The sequence below is a fragment of the Geospiza fortis genome, unplaced genomic scaffold (genome assembly GCF_000277835.1).
Source record: "Geospiza fortis unplaced genomic scaffold, GeoFor_1.0 scaffold203, whole genome shotgun sequence".
NCBI classification, from domain to species: domain Eukaryota; kingdom Metazoa; phylum Chordata; class Aves; order Passeriformes; family Thraupidae; genus Geospiza; species Geospiza fortis.
Window position 1 is genome coordinate 1,915,574 of NW_005054385.1, and position 24,770 is coordinate 1,940,343.

Genomic DNA, 24,770 nt, shown 5'->3' on the forward strand with positions numbered 1-24,770 from the left:
GACTGGATAGGGCAGAAAGCTGACTTCATGTAGGTTTTTTTTCAAATCACATTCTTACTCAGAAATGCTTTAAACTGATGGTTAATTATAACTAAAATCACATTTGTTATTTAAAATATTACAGATACTTCTTTGTGAGCATTGTGAAGGGTCTTATCACAACTGACATCTGGGGTTTCCCTTCTCTGCCTACTGCTAGGACGGGGCAATTTTAATTTCTGTCAATGATTCTGTCTGATATTCCTTAGAACAGGAGAATGGATTCAAAAATTTCTCTGTACATGAGATCAAGGACCTAAAAGATACTTGCTAACTTATTAAGTCCTTGTCCCCTACAATACACCACTGTCAAATTTACTCAATGTAACCAGCTCCCTAAGGATTTCATTTTCTCTCACTCCTTTTGAAAGAAGGCTGAAGCGGCAGCTCAGGGTCTCTCACAAGTGGCTCATACTCATACATGATTCTTCCAGTACTGTCTCATACCTCAAATCACTCTCCCATCATTATGAACCTAATTGATTTGACATAGTTTTGAAAAGTACTAATATCCCTCTGCCACATTTTAGCCAGGGAAACTAAAATAAACGAGAAGCCTTTCACACCATGACAGCCGAGGGAACCCCTTCCTCCTGCAATAAGTCCTTTGTCAGGAATGAAATTTCTAATTTCTTTAGAAATCAAGACAGTAAAAGCCCCTTCTTTCTCAAATATCAAAGCCAACTCTGAAAATGTTTTCAAAACCCCCAAAACAACCAAGACTGCAAGCTCAAGTTTACCACTGCATTCTAATGCTAAGGGAAGCCTGAGATTTGTTTATTCTGTTTATTTAGTAACTTAAAGAAAAAAATGAGACCATGGAACCTTTAATTCAGAATTTTGATTGCAAGAACTGATTTGAAATTTAGACAACCACAAACAATCCAACTAAATCTACTTTCTTCAGCCCTATATACGAGTAGTTCCTTCTGTTTCAGAGCACCAAACAAGCAGCTTAACCAATCAATGCTGTATTTCATAGCCCCCAAGCTGGAGGCTCCTGACCTTTCAAGGGAAATATATCAGAAGCCTATTCTTGTAGATATGCATACTGAAACAAGAACAAAATCATAGATTTTAGTGAAGAGGTTTTACAGGTATGTAGGCATTTCCAAATAGATAACTTGCATATTTGTTTTAACTTCGAAAGGAAGACAGTTATGAAGTTACTGATCCTGCTTGAAGGATCATAAAACATAAATGAATAAATCTCCTAAAAAATTTACACATGTTTCTATCATGGCCTTTAGGTAAAACAATTCTTTTCAGGCCTTTTAAATAAATTTGGGAAGACAAAAAATTAGCTCTGTACATAAGCAAAGTGCATCAACATTTTGACAGCATATAAACTTCATGTACTTAATTCCCATCATATTAGAACACTTCTGTACTAAAGTCCTGGTTCTACTCACTGCCTTAAATCCTTCCTTTATTAAGATAAGCCCTACACATTTTAAATGCTTTGCCAGAAATTGCGAAGATACAGAGGACATCAGTTCAAGCAATGGACAGCATTAGTGGCCACTGAAAGCACCCTTGATTACAGTTTCTAACCACCCATGATGCCTAAACCAAGCATGTTGGCAAGAAAATCTATCTGAAAAGAAAAAACACGTGAACGAAGACTGCAAAACTGGAGGCAGCAACATCACATACCGTGCCATGGAGAATGACAGGAACAATATAAGGCAGACAGCAGCCACTGACCCTAATCCAACAGCAGTCATGTATTGCAGAGTGGGTGATAAATCTGAAAGAAAACATCAAACAATTCAAACAAACCAATCAAATAGTGCAGCATCAGTCTGCTCATAGATGAAGTATAGCAACAAAGCCTAGATGCTGGACGTACAGCTCAGTTAATGAGAGTAATAGAGCTGACTACCTAGTAGTTACCATCCAGCTGAGGAATAAAGATTAATTAGGAGTATTAAAAAATTATTGGTAAAAGATATACCTGCCATTATAGCACCATAACACCATTTTCCATCAGCAACTTAGACACCCCTAGAGAAGATGCCAGCCCTGCATAAAAGTTACAGAATTGTCTTCCCTCCATATTGTAGACTGAGTATCATGAAAAACCCTAAAACTTCACTTAACTTCTTTGTGGCAGAAGAAAGTGTGCTTTTAATACAGTTTTCTCCCACTTTTTATGACAATGATCTATAACACAAGATCTAGCTAGATGGCACCTGAAACAGGGCCAACTGGTTTAGATTTAATTTACAGATTTGCCTTCCACAAGTTGAATTAAGTAATATTTCTCAAAGGATTCAGCAAGCCAAAAATACTCTCAGCCTCTCCAGTTGCAGAAGTAGATTATGGTAAAGGACACTGACTATAAGTCCATTGGATATAAAGGTAAATGGATTTACACTAAAGGCCTGACCAGTCCTTCTCTCTTCTTTCTATGCTCATTCTTTTAGCCCCAAAACCATAATCCACCTATTTGTAAGACAGCCTCTGAGGATGTGCTGCATCTTGATAAATGACAAATTCAGAACAGAACAGTTTTCTGGCTTTCCATAGTTATTCTACAGCTATTGCCTAAACAGTCCTAGCAATGGAACCGTCGAACCTAAGGAGTCCTTGATCTTAGCAGAGTCTCCACAATGAAGAGCTGCCTGCATTATATTCTAAGTGTGCTAAATTAACTAGGTCATAAAAGTAATTACAGAAAGAGTAACTAAACAAAACCTAGAAATAAACACAGAGTTGTCACCAGAAGATCAGTTATAGTGATAATTTGATATGGAGGAGGTGCACCTCAAACACTCCATGCACCTCATGATTTGACATCATTCCAAAGTACTGACCCACTTTCCAGCATTACTGCCTTTCCTAACTCAAATTTGCAAGACTTTCAATTCAAAAGCAGATTTTAGGGCTCATAGGAGACTCCAGTGGTGCTGCTTTCTTTCTCAGCAGAGGCAAATGTTTGTTTTTTGCTGAGACAAGAGGTGTGAAGAGGAGTTTCAGCTATGGTGGAAAGGAAGGAAACAAGTGGATCCCAAACTGCTCTGAGATAAACTCATTAATTGGAAACATTTTGAAGTCAAAAAGTAAATCAAAATTTATTACACTGAGAAATTCACAGGGTTTTAAAGTTATGCTACTTTTATACTTAAGAAACTGTACTTACCAGTATTCAAATTAGCCATATTTTTCATTTTTGCATAGTATCTTCTGGTTTTTTTAAGACTGTAAAATTCTTGATGGACCATCTGAACATTCTAGAATAAAAAATATTGCCTCTAAAAGCTAAAGCATATTGTGGCGACATGTTTCCGGTTTTTGTTGTTGCTGAGATTTTTTTGTTGTTGTTGGTTTTGGTGAGGGTTTTTTTGTTGTTTTTTGGGGTTTTTTTGTGTTTTTGTGGGTTTTTTTTAAATATATATTTTTAGTTTTAGTTTTAGTTATTGTTGTTGTTTTTTGACAGATTTTTTAAATCTTTAGGTCAATATAAAACTGTCTTAAAATACACTTCCAAAATTTCACATTTTCTGTGCTTCAAATCCTTTGTGCACAAAATTGCTGTAAAGATTTGGATGCGATGCAAAGAAATAACAACAGTGAAAACCAGGGAAAAACAGGAGAGTCCATTTTAGAATGGACTGCTGAATCCATTGGAGTGGAATAGTGAAGAGCAAGGAAATTTTTCTCTTCTCTAATGTTTTCAATCCTTGAAGTCAACAGATCATGAATGGCAAAAGAAGAAACAGCCACAGCAATTATTAGTTTATGCTGCCAAGCAAAGCCATTAAAACTTTTTTACTGAAGGAAAAATTGACTTACTTTTAATTTGCGCCCAAACAGTACAGGACTGTGTTCTTACCTAAAAAAGAAAACATAAAAAATCACTGTTTCTCATGAGAAAAATTTATTGTTATTAACACCCTCTGAAAGATCAGACATCAAAAAAAATTACTATTGGAATGGAGTTTGTTATTCCCTTGGTAGCAGCTTCTATATTGTCTTAAGAGATTATAAATTATAAAAATAAGATTAGACATAGAACTTTCATGAAAGACTGGCTCTAGCTTTTAGCTCATTATTCTTCCTTTCTTTTTACAACCTTCTATCCATGGAAGGCTCTTTGACATTGCTTTGATCAGGGTTCAGAATTTTTGAAATGTGAAGATAAGGATGAATATGCTGTGTTAACTCTCTCCCATGCAGAACATGTATACTAAAGTTGAGTATCTGATGGCATGTTTTACAAATACTCCATGTAGCATTTTCCTCAGTTATGATAACATGCTTGGTAATTTTTAACAGCTGTTTAGAATACTTACAATTAAAGAAATATTTATCATGAGTCTGCTTTTGCAGACTTGTTAAGTTTAATTTTTTTACAGTAAGCCTTGGTCTCTGTACAGCATTTTCCCCCAGCTCTTCATAGTCATAAATTCACAAAAAGTTCTATTCTAGGTTCTACTATCTATTGTGTAATTACTGTGAAGTGTATTTTTGTAGTGCTTCCTGCTAAATGACTTTCACAGACTTTCACATAATACATACACAATACATGCATTTTTCATATTGTAGCAAAGTGTGTGTTATGATGCTCTGAATAACAGTATGTTTGAGAAAGGCTAGGGTTTGAAGCATTTGTATGAAAGGATGAAGGCACATTTGTTTGATTAATCTCACTTCTATGTGTCTGTATTCTGAATTGTGGAATCTCAATGATTCTTAAACCCATTATTTATCAGGAGTTTTCTGGTTAATCAAAAAGACGAAAGACTGACAAGAAAAATCTTCTCAGAAGTGGGAAGATAAAGGGGTGGGTTTAGAAACCAAATCAAATGCCAGATTCTGGGGCAGAGGTGTGAGTGCCATCATTTTGAAACAGCTACCTTCATGACACACTCTAGTGTGCAGAAAATCAGACATCTCCTGCCTATCACGGAAGTTACAGAGGTCTCATGAATCTCAGAGAAATAAAAAATAAATGGAAAGTAAAAACCTCACATCAGACACCCTTTTGAAGACCTCCAAATCCGAACAATGGAAAAATGAACATGATAACATGTTAGGGGTATTCAGTAATAATGTTAATAAAAATCAAAACCAAGCAATGATTTTGCAGTATGATGATACAAATTGTACCATTTTTAGTATGAAAGGAGACAGAAGGGACCCTTAAGGATGCCAGAATATGAAAGGGAATAATGAGAACATTAGTTAGGAGCCTATTACATCTATTTCTAATTTGTCTGTATTCAAATGGAAATGTGCTAACAAGTAAAAGACACTTCAGAAATGCTCATTTCACAGGTATTAAGAATTGAGGGCCAAGCAATTTTTTTAAAAAGAAGACTGAGCTCTTGAATCCAAATGCAGTTACTTAAGTAATCACATTTTTAGAAAGTCTCAAACCCCAACAACCTGCAATTCATAATTCTGACTTTTTTTCAGCTGTCTAATACCAGCAATTGCACATAATAAAAAGGGCATGACAACTGAAGATAAACCAATACTTTTGAACCAGCAGTCCAACTTCCATTTAAAGAAGCACAGCTGCAAAACAAAGCAGTTTGGTATTTGCAACCCCAATAATGATTCATAACTGTTGCATGTAACTCTGTGTATTTCATAACCAAAAAAACCATACAGGAAAGTGTACCTGAGGGAGATGATGCATTTTTAATGGTAGGAAGCAAGAGTGACCTCTACAAATAACTGTAATATTAATCCATCAAATCAGTGGCCTAGAAAACACATCTGCAAATGTCAGCAGTGAAAGATCAGGAAATAATCCATAAGAAATAATAATGTAAGTTAGAAGCAGCTTCATAAACGGCTGGTAAAGATGTATAAGAATCTACTTTGTTCTGTGCAGCAAAAACCTCCGCAAAATAAAAGAAGTTAAAATACTCCAGTGTTAGAAAATACTGAGGGTAAAGAGCTAGGGAAGCCAATGCATAAAACCCCAGGATAAATAAACTAAGCTCAAAGATATATTTATTAGTGCTTGAAGAGGCCAAACTTGTATACATTTGACTGATTAACAATCCTGCTTTATAGAGCACATTTTTCTATGAAATACAGTTCATTGTCCAAATTCCAAGATATTTTGAATGTCAATGTTAATAACTAAACATTACTTATGAAATGAAATGCCTTCTACTGTAATTTTCCTACCTTTCCCCTCTCACAATTAATAAAAAAGTATGACAAAAAACAGACTTGTATCAGGACTGGAAACCACTTCATCTCTGCTAAAAAATTTCTCAGTCTACTGCTAAATAGTACTGCACAGATTAGTAGATACCAGAATCCTCTTATTACATGCACTTGTTTTATTTCACTGACTTTGAACTGAGGCAGTTACAGGTAAAAGGTAAATCCTTTTATTCTTGAAATACATTTTGATAGTAATACACTACTAGGAAAATAGTACTTTTGAATATGCATAAATGAGGATGTTACTCACTATTTCTTAACAGAAGCTGTTTTAACTTAATGAGATTTGTGTGTAGGCTTCCAAAATTGCAAAGAATCATTTTTAAGTGACTCATGGATCAGTTTTTGCATGCCTCCTTGCTTTGTGCTGCATACACAAAGTCCTAAAAACTCTATTTAAGGCACTGATTAGGTGTTTCTTTCTTTATTAGAGGTTGCTCAGTTCAGTTTTTGTATTTGACATTGAGGAATTGTATTGCACACAAGGAGTTATCCCCTTCCCATACAAGAAAAACTTTCTACTGCTAAGACTTATATTTTAAAAAATTTAAAACTATTGACTCCTGAGATAGATACAACTGGAAAACTAGATAATATGTACATTTTAGAAACTTTTTGTTTCTAATTAAAAATACATATTTACTTTGAAATGATAAAAATATAGGTTTTTTTACAAGGCTTTCTCAATGGAGCTGGAGCCTACAATCACTGCCTTTTGGAAGGTAACAACACATAATAAAATATATTTTTCCATGTAATTTGGAGAATTGGGATATTTTATTATAAAATATTTAATTAAAAATTAAAATGGGTGAATTCATCATTGCTAAAGAGTGATTTTCAAATCATCATACTAATGTCTTTTAGTAAATTCTGGCCCAATACAGACATCTTCAATTACTGAGGGCAGGGATGGCTATTCATTTTTAATTATTTTCCATTGTCTGACTTTTGGCATTCAGAATTGCTTCAACATTACAATGACCTAAGTACCATTAAGAAATTTTAAGAGATATTTAAAGAGCTACAGATTTAACCTAATTCTGTCAACTAGGAGATCCTCGAAGTGTCATAAAAATTTAATACCCAGCTAACATTTTCATCTTTTCATCTTAATACCCAGCAACATTTCATTGAAGAGGTGTAAAGAAGAGGTTTTAAAACATCCATTACCTTATTCCACTCACTTATTATTTTCAAAAAAACACAATACTCTTCTCCCAGCTTTAAAGGAGCATTATAAAACTTCCCATAATAATGTCTGTCTCCAAGAGCAATTGACATATTATCAGCAACATCCTTTGCCCGAAATTCAGCTGCCACATATCCTTTAATGTCAGTGGTGTTACTAAAGAAAGATGTAGCAGCAAAGGAGTCACAAATAAAAGTGCTTTGCAAATCCAGAGGAAGTACAATCACTTGATAAAGACTAGAGTGAAACAAAAAAGAAAAGTAAATATTAGCCCTCATTTCAATGAAATAGATATCAGATATTAATTAATCCATACTGTTTTTTTTCTTTTTGTAGCCTCCTAACTGTTTTTTATTAAGAATGTCCAATACAAACGCTTCTTATACTAAAATATTTCTCTGTGTGTGTGTTCTACTTCAATTTTAACCAACTGCACTGCATGCACAGATTAGAGCTGGGTCTTCTCATCACATTCATGTTATTGCTACATGCTTATTGATGTTCAGAAGAACATAAAACTGACATCAGACTATCTCCTCCTCACACTGAAGTTCACCTATGAAATAATATACAATTTTCTCAAAAAATTACTTGTCAGTTCAAAGAAACAGGAGTTCTTCTGTTGAAAGGAGGAGAGGACAGCTACCATTTAAAAAAATTTAATCAAATCTGTCTTCATTCCTCTCAAAACAACGTTTAGTCTATCGTATTCAACCATAGGAAGACTATTTATTAAGGTTGTTACACCAGCCATTCCATGAGACCTTCTTAGGGAGCTTTCAAGCATTTTCTGCTTCAGTGTAATATTGAGTAACCTTTCATTTCTGTCACCAACAGTACTCAGGAAGGGGTAAATCCTTTTACTCCAGAAATACATTTTGATAGTAATACACTACTATGAAAACAGTACTTCAAAATATGCAAAAATGAGGACATTATTCACTATTTCCTCTGGCTCTGGGGGAAAAAATGTACTGTTTGCATGAGTTCATTGGAAAAGAAAAATCTCATCAGTAGAGGTGTGTTTGTATCCATCAATAAAGATCTACTGTAACCTCACTGTGGATAAAGGGAAAAGAAAAACAAAATCAAACCACAAAGCAGTGGTGAAAACTCACAATTATCCAAACTAGGATTTTGTTCCAGAAAACAGCAAAAAAGCCTGAAGCTAAATATTACTCTGCTAAGGGGAGAGAAACTCGGAGGTTCAGTTCAAGTTTTTTTCTCATTGCTAAAAAAATAATCTTGTCACCCAAAACAGTTCTAATCTGTATGTAACATGAACCTGCAGAATGTTTTTGAAAGGGTGAACAGCACAAAGACAAACCTGATTGGTCCATTTTGATCTTCTGCTTTCCGGAGTCTGAGCAAAGGTGCAGAACCTTTAACTGCAACAAATTCTACTTCTGGGAAAGGGGGATCTGAAAAGTGAATAAACACCTGTGCTTCAGAAAGGTTTTTGAAATATTTCATACATCAGTTCCTAGCAACTTTTCAGTTCCTTTTTCAACTGCTAGCTAGCTTTTCTGCCAAAACATCCTCAATTGAGCCTTGAACCCCAAACAGCTAAAGCAGGCAACATAAATTGGCCAAGAAAACCACAGAGCAAATATGATCATGATGGTCTGGCAGCCCCTGTACTTCTGCTAGCTGGGAAAAAGAGAGATGCCCAAAAATGGTGGTTGACTACAGAGAAATGAGCCTTTCCGACTACAGAAAAATGAAGGAGGAAGCAGTATTATTTGCTAGACTAATTGAAATTGTCAGGGAGAAGAAAAATATGAAGCTGTGCACAGACCCCATTGCAAGAAATACAATGGTATGAATAAAGGAGAATTTAGTAGTGCCAAAAGTACTTTCAAGAAGGCAACTTCCTTAGATACTGCTCGAAGTCAGGTAGCAATCTCCAGGCTCTTAAATTGGATTGGATACAGAACTCTAATCTGTTTTAATGGGAATTTGCATCAAGGCCAAGGCTGAACAAATAGTTCTTCCTCTAATTTCAATGGTAATGATGACAGCTGCACACTGATAAGGAAATTACCAGCCTGGAAGCAAAACTGAAAATAGATTCAGTGTGTACAGCCAAGGGGGCAGAGTGCAAAGCATAGACATCTAGCCCAGAAGTCTAAAAGAACTTGCACAGGTAAATACAGGTATAGCCAGGCTTTTTGAACACCAGTGTATCAGGCTGCTGATGTGGTATCTGACTGAAGAGCAAAAAATGCAGTGCTTATGCACAGAATACCAAGGCTTCAGAGCTAGAAAGAATAATCAATATCACGAAGAGAAACAGAAGAAAATCAATGCAGATTTCCCAAACTTAAGAGACATCAGGCAGAATACTGCTGAGATGCATGGATTTTTCAAAGATCTGGAATACAAATAGCTGCACGTATCTTTTAAAGTGTAGAAAATCATTAGTTTTGCAGGAGAAAATGAGGTTTGTTAGAAAAACTGTCAAGAAGGTAAGTAACTGCTAAAAAGGGAGCTAGAAAATCATGTTGAAAGCAGAAGTACTGGGGCGCAGGAAGGTTATGAGAGGTTAGTACTACTAGCATTTTGTTAACAATCATGGTGCAAAATCCCAGTATGTACAGATGAATTTTGCTGCTCAATGTTAGAAACACAGAGATTTTACAAAAGGAGAACTGAACCACCCTAACAGCTGTTGTTGTTCAAAACTGGGATTAAATTCACTAGTACAAAATACAAGGTGATACACCTGGGCTTCTAAGGGGAATTTATGCTAAATATTCTAATTGCCTTTGAGTAGTAGAAATGGCGTAATAGTGTATCTCAGAATGAGTGCTAGGCTCCAAAATGACAGCAAAAAGCAAAAATCCAGAAGGCTGCTATAAAAGGCATATGAATCAGGCTAACATAACACTAGAATAGTAGCACCCAAAATACACAAGGCCCATGTGTGACCATTTCATATGACCTCTGCTTTAAACACAGATGAAATTTATGAGGGGATACAACTTTGGCACAGTGTGCCCAAAATAAAGCTAACAGGCCATACAAGCATCCCTAGCAAGAAAAACCTCTACCCCTTGACAAAAATCATCCTCAGAAGAACCTCCTGAAAGCCTACCTACCCAAATAAACTGCTTTGGTAGTTCCCTTTACCAGGTTATCTTCAAAACCACACTATGGGTGAACTACCAGTAAAGAAACCAGCTATGAATGTTTAGGATTGAAATGAGAGTAAGATTTATACAGTGGTCTACAGCTTCCTCCCCTGGGAAAGGCACTGATCACTCTTCTCTGATGACCAATGACAGGACCTGAGGGAATGGTCTGGATTTGTGTCAGGGGAGGTTTAGTTTGGCTATCAGGAGAAGGTTCTTAACCCAGAGGGTGGCTGGGCACTGGAAGAGGCTTCCCAGGGAAGTGGTCACAGGACCAGCCTGACAGAGCTCAAGAAGGACAATACTCTCAGGAGGATTTGGACAATACTCTCAGAAGGCACATGGTGTGACTCTTGGGGCGTCCTGTGCTAAGGAGTTAGATTTTCACAATCCACATGGGTCTCTTCTCAGCATATTCAGATTCTCTGAAAGCAATTGTTCTACAATGACTTGCTTCCCTCTAGTAGAGTCAGGGCAGAAAACCCTTTCTGAGAGTTTTCTGAGTTAATGAAATGTACTGCATGGCTGCCTGCAGGAACAGGAAACAGTCTTTGCTCCTGTTCTTTTCAATACACCTGCAGCCACAGATACTGTAAAAGGTACAGGCAGAATTTCTATCTGAACAAAATAAATTAACAACTAATATTTGACAGCCAATCTTTAGGCCCTTTGCAGTTTGCAAACTTCAGCAAACATTAATTAAGAGACAGAAATTATCTCTTAATTTCAGTGGTTCCTTAGCACAGACACTGTCAATAGAGAGAGTGACAGGAAAATATATCTTTCACGGTGGTTTTATCTGGTATACTCCTTCTATCTTCCTTTCCTTTGACATTGAGTATCACCACAAGACACTATTATTAATTTCCCTAAAGAATTTTTCAATTTCTAAGAAAAACTTGGGAATATCTTCTCTAATGCCAACCAGAATGACCATTGCATGCAATGGTTTTGCATTGTTTTTACAGAAAACAGCACAAGAGGAAACAGACGTGGACTCAGATGACAAGAAGATGGATGCTGACCAATGTCATAACAATGGATTTTTCTATTTTCTTTAATTTGACAGGAAAATACAAATAATGAAAATAAGTAGCCATCCAGAACTGATAGCCCTAGTAAGTGAGTAAAAGAGAGAAGGATCTGAAGAAATACATACTGCTGTTAAAGGATGGAGTCTTTTGCTATGTTTAGTTTCTGGTAAAAAATACTAGTTATTAAAAACATAAAGCACACAGAAGACAATCCACCTGTTTTAATAAAAAGAGTGAACAGTTTGTAGCAATGTGAAGGCGTAATAATAATACTAATAATAATATAATTGAAAGGAGTAGTTAAATTTTTGCTTCAGTGATCAGAAAATAAACTCCAAAGGAGTTGTTCCATAGGCAGTATTTGCCCACTCTGACTTTTTTAATAAAATAAGAACTTTGCCAGAAATTAAACACCTAAAAATATAATTTAAAAGAAGTCTGCTGGGAGGTCAACATTATTACTGGACCTAAAAATTCTCTTCTTAAAAACACTGACTTAACACCACAGAGAACAGCTGGAGGGAAAAGGGGAATACTACACAGAAGAAAGGACTTGCACTAGGTGAAGAAAACAACATCTTCCAGTCTGTTCAGGTTCTGTTAGCACCTTGCCTTTCTTAAAGAATTAATTTTTTTAAGTCTTCACGAGCAGAATAAACTAACATCACTGTAGCAACACCAGGAAAACAGAGAAGGGCACAGCAAGAAATCAAAGTATATGCATAGATTTATGCATGCATTGTCCCACTCTAAGCACTTCCTTGTCACATCAGTCTTATGGTTAGCAACACTTGAATATTTAATACAAAGGCTAATTTTCTACAGTAAGAATCCATCTACTGATTTTTCCCTCTGAACCTGAAGGCAAGCTACAGCGAAGAAAGTACATGCCAGGAAGTGCTTCCTGCTGCAGCAACACTGAGAATCATCCCAGGCCTCAATGCTGGAGCCAAAGCCTGCTTGGTGTTACACTGTAAGGGCAATAACAAAGCTTTAAAAACAATAATGGAATTGAACAACAAAGTTCAAAATCGCATGGCAACTCCTCACCAAACTTGACATTTCAAAGAATCCAAATCAAAGACTCTTCTTAAGGCTGGGTTTAAAATAAAACAACATATTAGTAAAACAAGACCATTTGCATGATCTTAACACCCTGCACACAAGGGATTTCTTTCATCTGATGCCTATATAACTTAGGTCAAAGTTACAAGGTGCTTCTGTAGCTTGAGTTATAACACATCAATATAACCTGATACATCTATATAACCTGATATCAGTACAACCTGAATCATAACTTTCTATATGTAAGTAACCTGAATCACAGCCTTTTATACCTATATAACCTGAATCATAACTTTTTATACCTCTATAACCTCGTAAAAAATAACTTTCTGTGCAATGTAATGGCTAGTATATGGTTAACTAGCTGCTTAAGGCTGAATAGACAAAAAAGAAGAAAAAACACACCAGGTGGATAGCTTCAGAGACGGGTAAGTATAGTACTAATGAGAAATTGGCAAATGTAAAGCCACTTAGCCAAAAACCAAAGAATTCAGGCCAGCCAGGACCAGACAGACCAAGGAACACCATAACTATGCATGCTCCAAAGACAAAGCTGAAAAGTTCAGACGCAAAGAAGACCTTGGAAGCCTTTATCAAAGACCCCTGATGACCCCCAAACTGTGGAGGCACAAGCACGGTGCAGAAGAGCTTTTTATAACCATGAGACCCTACCATGTAAATAAGTTCTGGCATGTATGTGATGATGTTGTAGTGACATAGTGACACAAAGCAATGCTTACTGTATAAATACACCCCAGCACTTGACAAGGGTGGGTGAGTTAGGTGGAGATCTCTCCTCACCACCAGTGCTGCAATAAACAAATACCTGCTCTATAGACACCGGTCTAGGGGGATTTATCTCCAGCCTTTTTTGGACATCACATGGTTATTTGAGGACTTTATGTCCAAAAGGTTTTTGCTGAATTTTAAAACAAGGAAGTAAAAAATACTGTAGAAAATACTACTGTAAAAGTAAAACTAAAATAAGGTTGAGATATTAATACAAAAGAAAACATTGTTTACTGGTTTTATTACTGTTTGAAGAGTTAGCATTACTGCACATATTTAAATATAATTGTTCTAGTACAGAGTGAGAAGAGATTTTTCAGTTAGAGAGGAACATTATGTGAAAAGACAGAAGGAGGGAGAATAAATAAATCAAGACCACATCCACAGAAAAAATCCTTTCAACCTTCTTTAAAGACTGGAAACCTTTAAAGATTTTAAGTCATTTCTGGAAATCCCACTCATGTGATTCCCTTTGCTGACTGTGGCTTTGTTCCCCTGCTGTGTGGTGAATGTCACACCATGCTGTTGATGATGAGGAAGGTATGAGTGCAGCAAGCAGCCGTGCAGCTGGACCCGGGGCGCTGCCTGGCCAGCACGGCCCTGCTGCAGCCACGCGCCCGGGCCCGGCTCCGCGCTGGGCCTGAGCTCTGCTGCACAAAGGGGCCTTTCTTCCTCTCGGGGACAGCAGCGCCCAGGGCCAGCACACCCTCAAAGTACAACCAGCCTGGGCAAGGAAAGAAGGGGGAAAGCAGGGAGACGTGCTCCAGGGCACCTTGGCTGGCACCTCTCATGCCAGCAGTGACCTGCCACCTGCCCTCAGCCGTGAGCGAGAGCTCACAGCCACACAACCACGGGGAGCCCGCTGTGCCCCATCGGGTGTCTCCTGTGTCGGAGCGGGGCCTGAAGGGGCCCCAGTTCCAGCTGCAGAGCACCTCTGGGCCAGAAACTCCACCTTTAAAAGTAAATCCGCCCACATCTCGCTGCTTCTTGTATGGATCGTCCCTAGGGTGCGTTATGGTCGCCTGACTGCTGCCATGTGTGAGCCAGGCTGATCCCCCCATCTCCTGGCTCATCCCTGCCTGCACATTTCTATGGTTTGTCTTCTGCTCCAGCTCCTCCTGCGGCGCCTTTCCCCTGTGATCTCTAGGAACAAACTGAGGTGTGTTGAGTGCTCACATCTGCTGTTCTGCAGACGCAGGGGGAGGTGTTCAGGGTCTGGCAGCAGAATGGGAGCTCAGTGCTCTTGGCTCAGCGTGTTTGGGTAGGGACCTCCTGGGCCTTCCACAATGACAGCCTCCTAGCCCCAGTGAAAGAGGTCTGGTCTGGGACCCTGCAAACAGCTGTCTCTGCTCTGACCCCAGTTCCTAATCCAATGGCAGGACCTTGCCTGGGTAAGCAGAGGGGTGCAGCACTGTGCTGGACTCTCAGGGTGAGCACCCAGGCTTACAGTGCCAGACACTTCCTATATCCCCTGTCTTCGCTCAGCACTCTGCAGCTCTCCCTTCCTCCTGGACCTTGGCCAAGTGTCATGGTCCTGCACACGGCCTGGAATTGCTTTAATGGGATGTGTGGCACAGGAGACTGGCCACATATGCATATGTTCATATGCACCAAGATGAATGCACTTCACAGTACCTGGCCATGGGAGAGGAGGAAATTTGGTCAGGGAAAACTCAGCAAGGTGCTTTTGGTGCTTTCAACTAGAAAGCCTGACAGAAGACACCATGTTTACTTTTCATTATTTCTCTTCTGTGAGCAACCCACGCAAAGCAAACAGTATGGAAATCAGAGTTCTCTTTCTCTTGCAAAGCACTGGCTGTAAAACATAGCTTGTGTCACCAATATTCGTTGCTTTGTAAACAGAATAAGAGAAATTATTTGAATGTTCCTGAGTTCACAGGGACTCATGAAAAATTCTTACTATGGAGGAGTTCAGAAAAATTATAGTGAAGTGGTGTTCATATGAACTTAATTATGCATTTAAATAATCTCTGCACAAAAATACAAATTGTATGCATATGTATGAAAATATTTACATGACTGGCAGCTAATTTCCCCCTCCATTAAAAAAAAGTAATCATGCTCATGCTTTCATCACTTCTCTTCCCTCATTACATAAACCGGAAACTCCCTTCTAGGTAATTCTTGCGCTCTTATGCTGCACAGTTTACTGGATAGTTTCTCTGGAGGTACACAATGCTCTGGTGCTCTCAGAATAAGAGCTGTGAGATCACCACACCTCCAACAGTCTTTCACTTCACTGGAAAGTAGATTTTGGGTTTTCCCTCCTTTTCCGGACCTTAAAGAAATTCCCTTTATGAAAGAATGAGTATAAATGTTTTCCATCCTACATCAGATCAGAACAATAGTCTATCTTTTATGTGCATGTGTACATTCAGAGGCAGATGAACAAATCAGACATCACAATCTGATCTGTAATGTCATACATTTTCCACACACCAAGACAAAGGGCTCTAGAAGATTATACTTAACATATGATGGGAATACATTCTCCTTATTCAAGTAATTTTCTAGACTCTCCCCTTGTGAGTCTACTTTCTCACTCACATGTTCATATGAAGACAGAGATGAGACACACACGAGTACATGGCCTGCAGGTAAATCTTGGGCTAAACCAAAAAGAGTAGCAGCTGAGAAACATGGAAGTACTACAATTATCTGAGGTACACAGACTCAAGGTCAAGCCTACTCAAACCCCCTGGAAAGTACATGTACAAATATGTAAGGAATTGCAGTATGTGTGAATAGTATACCTTGAGCAAACTCAAAATACAGCTTGATTCTAAGCAGAAAATCAAGACAAGGAAAAACAATGAGAATTTAACTTAATATGAATTATTTTACAAGAAGGAAATGTAATCAGTTACTCAGGGACAAAAGTTCTATTTCTAGTGTCCAGAAACAGTTTTGGTCTTACTATGTTCTTAAGTCATAGTGGTCTGTTCTAAAGCAAAAAAAGCTAACCAGACTCTGTAAACATATAGGCATTCATGAACCCCCAAAACACCAGAGTTTTCATAAAGAATCTACCCAAAGCAAAGCTCAAAAATAGACTGAAATATCAATGGAATTTTAATGTGGCTGAACTGAAAAAATTACTCTTATTCAGAACATTAGCAATGAAAGTAAAATAGACCTAGCTCCTTATTTATTATTTTGTTTTCCAAACACTTGAAAAAATGGTTACAAAACAGTTCAATCATCTTCATTTTGTATGTAAAACCAGTTGGTGAAATTAAGAACAATGCTTCCCCTGAGCATAAAGGACATTCCAAAAGGAAAATTAACAGAGCCATGTGTAAGTAGTATAATCACAAGTATGCCCACAAGACACCTTTCCTTCTCTGGAAATGGACTCAAGATTCCTTGTTTAAAAGATAATCTTGCTACCATCCTTTTACATCCACAATATAATCACTGCTTAATAATTTTTGATAATTGACTCAATTTCCTATTTCCAGTAGACAAGTGGTGAGAGCTTCTTTAAAATAATTTAAGACAACATAAAAGACTGTGCAAGATGCCTGTTACAATGGTCCATGAAGCATTTGCTAGACTGCATTTACCATCAACAAGCTGACAGCCAAAACCAACTTCGTGCTCACCAGTGAACTATTTTTTTAGAGGATGCTATTTGTCAGGGAGAAAAACAGGCTTTCAGGTCCAAGTTCTTGGCTTTTTTTTCTTTAGAAATAATATGAATATAATGTATCCTCATTCAGGATGAATATGGGCATAGATATAGATATTCAGGATACATAAATAACTTTCATTACAGGCATTCACAAATCTGGGTTTTTAAAAAAAATACCCAAACTTACTGCTAGCATTTACATACTTATTGTGTTCTGCAACAGTCTAAAAATTTCACAATCACTATCCTTGTCAGGAAATTAGGTCTGTAAGGCAGCGATCATCCAGTTGACTGGGACATGTCTCTTACACTATTCATAACTCTACTGTTAAGATTTTCCAAACTCACAAAATATAGAAGGTTTGTAAAAGTCAAAGAGACACATAATCTGGATTTGCTCCCAGCTGTGGCTACAGACCAAGTGATCATGTACCTCTTCAAGGATGGCATATGAAACCTTAAACAACCTATGAGAACATAATCAGTAAAACACTTTTGTAAAAGTCTCAGTTTCCCTAGAGCTTCGGTGCTTAAGACATATCTTGCATTTTTACAATACCATTTAGCTGGAAAAGCACCAGAGTTAATAAAGCCACTTTTCAGAATTAATTTGGCAGATAAATTGAGATAATTCCATCCACCATGGAAAATGCATACATGATTACAAAATAACTGAACAAATAAAGATGAAAATAATAGTTTAAATAGTTTAAATAATAGTTTAAATTATAGTTTTTATATAAATTAAGCTGCTTGAATAAGTAATACAATTCCAAGACATAAGACACAGAAGTCAAAGCAGCACTGCCAGAAGAATTACTTCAGCTGAATCCTTTTAATCTTAGATGAGATAACAACACAACTAATCCCATTTAACTTCCATTATTTGGCAAGTCTTTCCAGAAGATCATTATTGGCTTTTTAATTTTCTGCAATTTCTGCAAAAACTTAAAAAATACATACTTTTATGTTTTTTCAGTGGGAGTCAGAAAATAAGAAATGTTTTCACACCAAGTTTTTGATAAAGACTCCTAATATGACAGAGCAACACCCATCTTTTATTGCTTATTGAGTAAGATAACTATCAGGTATAAACAGGCTTGTGTAGTAAAATCTCCTTTCAAAATTGAAATAATCGAACTTTCATGCAAAGACATTTCCTGGGGCTATGCATATGCATTTGTTAAGCACTAACTCAGCAGAGAGGAAAATATGCCAGCTGCCAAGACACAAATACCATTTCACACAGCACCGGCTGCAAAGTGTTCTCTAGAGCTCTGCTGACTAAGTGACCTGATGCAATCCTGCAGAATTCAGGAAATACCACAGGACAACAGAGTAAAAAGCTTTTCCTTTTCTCTGAGTATGTATTCAAAAATTACCACTATCAACAAAATTCTGAGATATCTTACTAGCTTTTTAAACAAAGACACATGTACTCATGCACTCATGGGCACTACTTTTGAGTGACAATTAGGAAACTAGTGAAAAGGAATTACCAAATCATTACTGTAATTTCATTAAAAAAAAAAAAAGAAACAAACAGATTATTGTATATCTTAAACAGTAGCTTTAAGAAACAAGAGATGTTTTCCCTTTCATGTAGCTTAAAACCATCAGATTTACTATTGAAAATACATCAAAACTATCAATTTCAAAACACAAATCTCCAGCTCTTCCTAAGCAGTCAGAAGAGAATTGATTCCATCTAGTGGCTGAACAGAGTTACAGACACTCCGAGAGCTTTCATGTTCCTTACCTATTTGTGTCCCTGACAGGAAGAGACGCCATCATCAAACACTGCACTGCACTTCACCTAATACAGAGATTCTGACAGTACAGGGATAGTGAAAACTGTTCTAAACAAATCAAGACCCGCAAGATGTTTCTCATCATGGCATTTTAGTGACATACATCTTGCTAAATTGTGAACCCAAGGCTCTTCCTTCAGAAGCTAATTTGCTCAAATGTCTTTTATGTTTTGTACTCTGCCAATTAGAGGCAAAAGTATCTGTATGAGGCACTTGCAGATTCCTGTACTCTACTTTGGATTCTTGCAGACTGCAGTGGTATTTGTTTCTGTTGTCACAAATACCAATACAAGTGCAGCTGAGCAATTAACTCCACCGTGGGGAGAAGTTTTTATTAAAAAAAAGCCTTAGCCTCTAACAGGGTGAGGAATTTAATTCAGCTGTCCTAGATACTAGTCTTGTGTCCAACCCATCAAACTATCTTTTCCCTGACATCTCAAAATGACACATTAACACTCTGCACATCAATTTTTCTCCCCCTTCTGGCTCTGAACTCGACAAAACCCATGAAAACAAACAATAGACAGTTTTGAGCGTGGAAAGAATACTTTGGCAACCCACCATACACCACTGAGATCAACAATGCAGATTCACTTGAGTCTCTTACACCCACTAGGAGCTTTTGTAAATATATAAAATAAATGGCAAGACCTACCTGTAATTTGTGTTGTCATAGAAACAAGCAGTGAAAAATTCAAAGCTACCATGGAAATATTAATAGAGTAATTGGTGCCTGGTTGCAAATCTAAACAAACTTCAGGAGCTTGCTTGTGTGTGGAAAGTTCGAAGGTCATTTCATGAAAGAAGTTCTTCTGATACCAACGCTGGCCTTGCACATGAAACTGTAACCAAACAATCACAGCATGAAAATTAAAATGTTATAATACAAGACTTGCATTCAGCCATCTCATGCTCTCAATTAGAAGAAAAAGCAGAAGAGAGCACAGCTTATGATGCAGGCTTACAACTGAAGGCATTGACAGTTACTCAAATTCCGATCCTTCCAAAAGTTGATTCATCTTGATCAGATCTGGTATTTTCCTGGTTCTTTCACTTCTCCTCCTAGTCTATCCTCTTTTTTATTAACTTCCCCCAGACCATATTTCCTGCTAACATATAGGCTTCCAATGATGGCTCACTTTTATTGAAGTATACCCTCCTGGTGAATTAAAAAAGTAAGCTCATGTGAGCATCTCTCCAGTTTCACCCTGAGGATCAAGACAAAATCAAGTTATTTTGACCCATGTCAAAATGTCAGCTACACTCTGGGATCTGTCTACAGACACCTATATTTCTAGGGAAATTTACAGGCTCATGGGTTCTTTTTTTTTGTTTCAATAGGATTTCCTGTTTTAATGTTGATGACTGAAATGATCATGAAGTCAGTAGCTTAAGGCCTCTCCTGATCAAATGATTTTTCTGAAAGGAAAACAAAAATGCTTGCTGGATATGAATTGCACATTAATTTTCCTTTAAACAGATCCTATGCCTTCAGATAATCTCTTACTGTCTCCTGGCACAGAGAAACTTGAGACAACAGCAGGTGGTCAGGAGTCCTGGTAGAAGTAGTCCATGTACAAATTCCCCACTGGGATAAGGGCAGACTGAAGGCATACCACAAGGCAAAGAGAACTGACTCAGTCGAACTGGAATAGAGTCATGTGAGTTGTTTGCCTGAACATGGCAAAATTAAAAGTACAGATAAGGAGAGCAAATTAAGAGTTAAGTATGGGAAAAATAAGCACGAAACAGGGGACTACAAGAGAGCATGGTCTTTCTTTGGCTGCTATGCAAAATTATTCTTTGGGGTTTTATGAGACATTATTATGATAAGGAACACCGCTAGCAGTGAGTATTTGAAAAATTAGGTTTTTGATTGATAAAAATTGCTTTCTAGATTCAAAATACAGATTGTTACTTACTGAGTACTTGTCTTCCACATCAGTTCCCCTGACATTTCTCCTCCATTTCAAGCAGGTATCATTAAAAATTAATACATTATTGAAAGCTTCCTTTACTGTAGAGACAATTAAAAAAGATATCAACTTACTTAGAAAACTCTATCTCCTTCAGCTTAATTGAATAAGACTAACTGAGAATAAAAAAATTTTTAAAGTTTTAAATTTCAGTCTGAGACAGAGAGGTAGGTTATAATTTCTTTTTGAATGAACAAACAGGATAAGTAAAGCATGATCATTTTCTAGAGAAATTGGTTTTTGGGAAAACCCAAGCATGCTATTCAGGAAATCTAACACATGATTTACTTGTCCAGGCGTAGAAGGTTATAATGACAGAATGATCAAGGGTTTCGGCCTCCTGATTTAAATAAAATTATCACAGAACAGTTTGTCATAGTTGATGCCCTTTGGGAAAAAGCATGTGAGCAAAAGCATTTTTGTGGATTCCAAAAGCAATTATTTCTCAAGGTCTGTCTCACCAGAATTAGTATATCAGAAGACAAGCCTAAAGTCTCCATGACTAAAATACTACAGAAATCCACTGTCAGAACATGACTTCTGTACAGTTACTCTTAACTGCCAGAGCCCTGTTAATCACGGGTAAACACAGGAGCATTGTCTGTAATGCCCATACCACTTAGATTAGTATCACACAGCCAAGCAACAGGGAATTCTCCTACAAGCAGAGAATCATATTTCAAGGCAAAAACCAGAAACCAGTAGGCATTGTACCATGGACCAAAATTCTGTACCAATCCTGCCTCAGTCAGAAGGCAAGTCCTGAAAAAGCAAGATTGCCGAATCCTTCTGAAGGGCACTTTCTGCCCCTGCTCTCCTTGTTCATAGAGTCAATGGCCAAGTGAGCAGAAAGAAAAACATCTTGCAGAAAAAGAGGATGCTGACAGTGGCTACATGCATGTAGCCAGCATAAAGAATTATGAAGTCTAGGAAACAGTTCCTTTTCCTGTCTGTTAGACTCAAATCAGTGAACTCTGCAGCACAGTAAGTTCTTTTATAAGCACATAGAATACAAAACACAACCTACCCTTTGTCTGAATTGCTACTGTAACTGAGACAGTGATGCTTGTAGAAGAAATGGTAGTTATATTCACCAAGTAGTTACTTCCAGAGTCCAGATCTAAACACACCTTTGGATTATCTTCACTTGTACTGATGTTAAATATCACATCTTCTGAGAATATCTTCTCATCCAATCTTTGTCCCAGTATATGAAACTATTGAAACAAAGACAATAGTGCAATTTGTTGTGGCTCTCCAAAATTTAGAATACTAGCTCATTTCATCCTATTGGCTCTTAAAAGGAACATAGAATTACATCTAGTTTAGAGAATCAGTTCAAGGAAAATATATACGGTTTTGACTAGCTATGGGATGTCGTAACAAACTAGATCTTTAGTTCGTCTGTTAAAATTATTAATATTATTTCATATATTTCTACAACAGATAGAAGGAATCTATTATGGAATCTAATCCAATCTATTAGGAACCCAACCTACTGTGGACCCTACAAAGATCTCCAACTCAAATAGTAATGTGTAAGCAAATATTGTTTCTTGTTTACAGCACACAGATAGAAAGTACATATACTTGTTACCTTCTTTCCCTTTTGCTAGTTTTCCCCCCTTGCCCCACAGAAACAACAGTAAGACAAAATGCCAAACTACAGTAGACGAGCTTGCCTAAGATTGTCCCAGTGTAGTGAAAAAGAAATCTGTTGCTTGTAGGACATGAAGGGACAGACAAAGCTCACCTTCTCTGTCTATTCTGAAGTGTCTTTCAGATGACAGAATTCAGGAAAGGCATGTGAAGAGAGCACATTATACCAGAGATCCACAGCTTGCCAGTTACCACTGGCTACATAAAAAAAACAGTTTTGACATGTTAGGGGAATTGGGAAGCTGTGTTTTCCATCTCAGCAGTGCTCAATAAAAGTACACAAACTAAAAATACTTTGGCTATAACATAGGAGGAGAAAGATGGGTTGTTTTTCAAAATTATTACCCAACCTTGAAATGTTTTCCACACTAATGTACTTACCCCGGACACCCTAAATAATCCTTTTTATTTTTTCCTTACTTGTGCATACTAAGAAAAAGGAAAAAAAACCAAAACCAAATAACACACACACAAACAAAACCCCCTTTCTTGGGATGTTACTGTGAAATCATGGAAAGTCTTATCATGTTGTTTTGCCTTTCAATAACACTGACTGAATTTTTGTTTCTGAAAATTTATGCCTTAAACTTTATTCTTATGCTCATGTAAATTAAAAAAAAAAAGTCCTTACAAAAGTTGTTTTCAATTTCCAAGAAAAATGGTTCTAAAATGTTCAGATATACATTAGTTGAAACTTTTGAGCAAGGCACACTATTTTGATATTTTGATATACCTTGCATTTTTAAAACATGTTATATCCAGTATCTGCAAGTGAGACACAGTTCAGTTGAGATGCTTGTCAAAGACAGGGACGGAGCCCAAGTGCTGCACTGTTTTCTGTGGCAATGGGAACTTGAGCTCTTCAACGGAACTTCACAAAACATAAACTTATGCTGTAACCTCTTACAGATTCAAACAGGCATTTCGGTGATTTACTGGAATGAGACCGTGAACCCTGAGTTTTTTCACCTACCTTTAGGACAGGAATTTTCCTCCTTCTTAACACAGCTAGTCACCTCCAGGAGTTCCACTGGGAAGATCGAGACAAACCGCCACACCAACAAAACCCACAACACAAATATCCAGTGCTGAATCAGCAGATATAATCATGACAAAGTTACTCCCAATCTCAAATACTTCCATTATTACTTACTGTGTATGTTTCCTGCACTCCCAGTCTTCTGCTCTTCCTTTGCCACCTCACACATGTTTCATTGAAAATGGATAAATTACTAAATAATTCCTCCTCTGTGACCAAAAGCATGAACACAGAAAGAAAATCATTACTTCTCATGCATATCTTATGTTTGGAGCAATTGCTTATTTCTTACTTTTTCTGTGGTTTGGTCTTTTTTTGCTTTGTTTTTTTGTCCAAACAGGAAAAAGCCAAAGAAGGTAAGCACATGTTAGGTAGAAGGCTTTCTCTTAACTGTGCTGGCTCCTAAACTTAAAATAACAGGCTAACTGAAGAAGCATGTCCTGAGCTAAAGACTGTGAACTCTTTAAACATACAGCCAGCATTGCATAAACTGACACAAGGAACTTTTAAGAAAGCTTCTGTGTTAGACTGGAAAAGAGTTTATTTGTAGCTGAATCAAAGTTTTGGTTCATTATTGACTCGAGTTGCTTTTTAAGAGGTGTTGGCATTTTTTTCTTGTTGTAGAATAAATAAAATTAAGTAACACAGCAGAAAACTTTTCCAAACAAACACTAGATTAAAACAATGGAGCCCACAGAACCAAGCATGTAGGAAATACAGCTCTAGCTACCAGAGATACATCCCTCAACACACAGCTGTTAATTTATACACTTAGAAGAGCAGGCTTTCTCAGAGACAAAGCACAGCTAGGAAGGTCAGCTAATCCATGCTTTTTTTCAGCAGCCCTCTCACTGCCGTCATTAGACACAGTGCAGTTGCTCTTACATGATGAGATAACATTCTCACATAGCTAAGAGCTAAGCTCCTTCTGGTCACAACTCAGATCGACAGCGAGCATACCTACTCCTTTCCTTCACCAGCCTTCAAATTTTCATTCTTTTCTCCCACCACAATATTTTCTTATTATATTCACTATATGACCAAGGTCATACATACCCAACCTCATATAGAATCTAAGCTGAAAAACACTTATTAGCTGCTGAAAAATTGAAAGGTATTTATAGGACAGCATTGATAGATACTTCAGGGAATATTCACAAAATAGTTAGTGAATTGTTCTGATGT

The 24,770-nt window shown here is 37.3% G+C and overlaps 1 protein-coding gene across 1 annotated transcript in view; it reads right to left on the bottom strand.

The window, feature by feature from the left end:
* SUSD1 (sushi domain containing 1) overlaps positions 1 to 24,770 on the bottom strand; it is a 49,220-nt gene that overhangs the window by 2,076 nt on the left and 22,374 nt on the right. Inside the window, exons 8-15 of the mRNA XM_005425332.3 lie at positions 23,700 to 23,794; positions 21,915 to 22,104; positions 20,834 to 20,928; positions 19,567 to 19,753; positions 8,751 to 8,844; positions 7,405 to 7,660; positions 3,838 to 3,877; positions 1,696 to 1,789 (exon numbers count right to left, since the gene is read on the bottom strand). Of these exons, the coding sequence (XP_005425389.2) occupies positions 1,696 to 1,789; positions 3,838 to 3,877; positions 7,405 to 7,660; positions 8,751 to 8,844; positions 19,567 to 19,753; positions 20,834 to 20,928; positions 21,915 to 22,104; positions 23,700 to 23,794 (1,051 nt within the window). The remainder of the gene's footprint in view (positions 1 to 1,695; positions 1,790 to 3,837; positions 3,878 to 7,404; positions 7,661 to 8,750; positions 8,845 to 19,566; positions 19,754 to 20,833; positions 20,929 to 21,914; positions 22,105 to 23,699; positions 23,795 to 24,770) is intronic.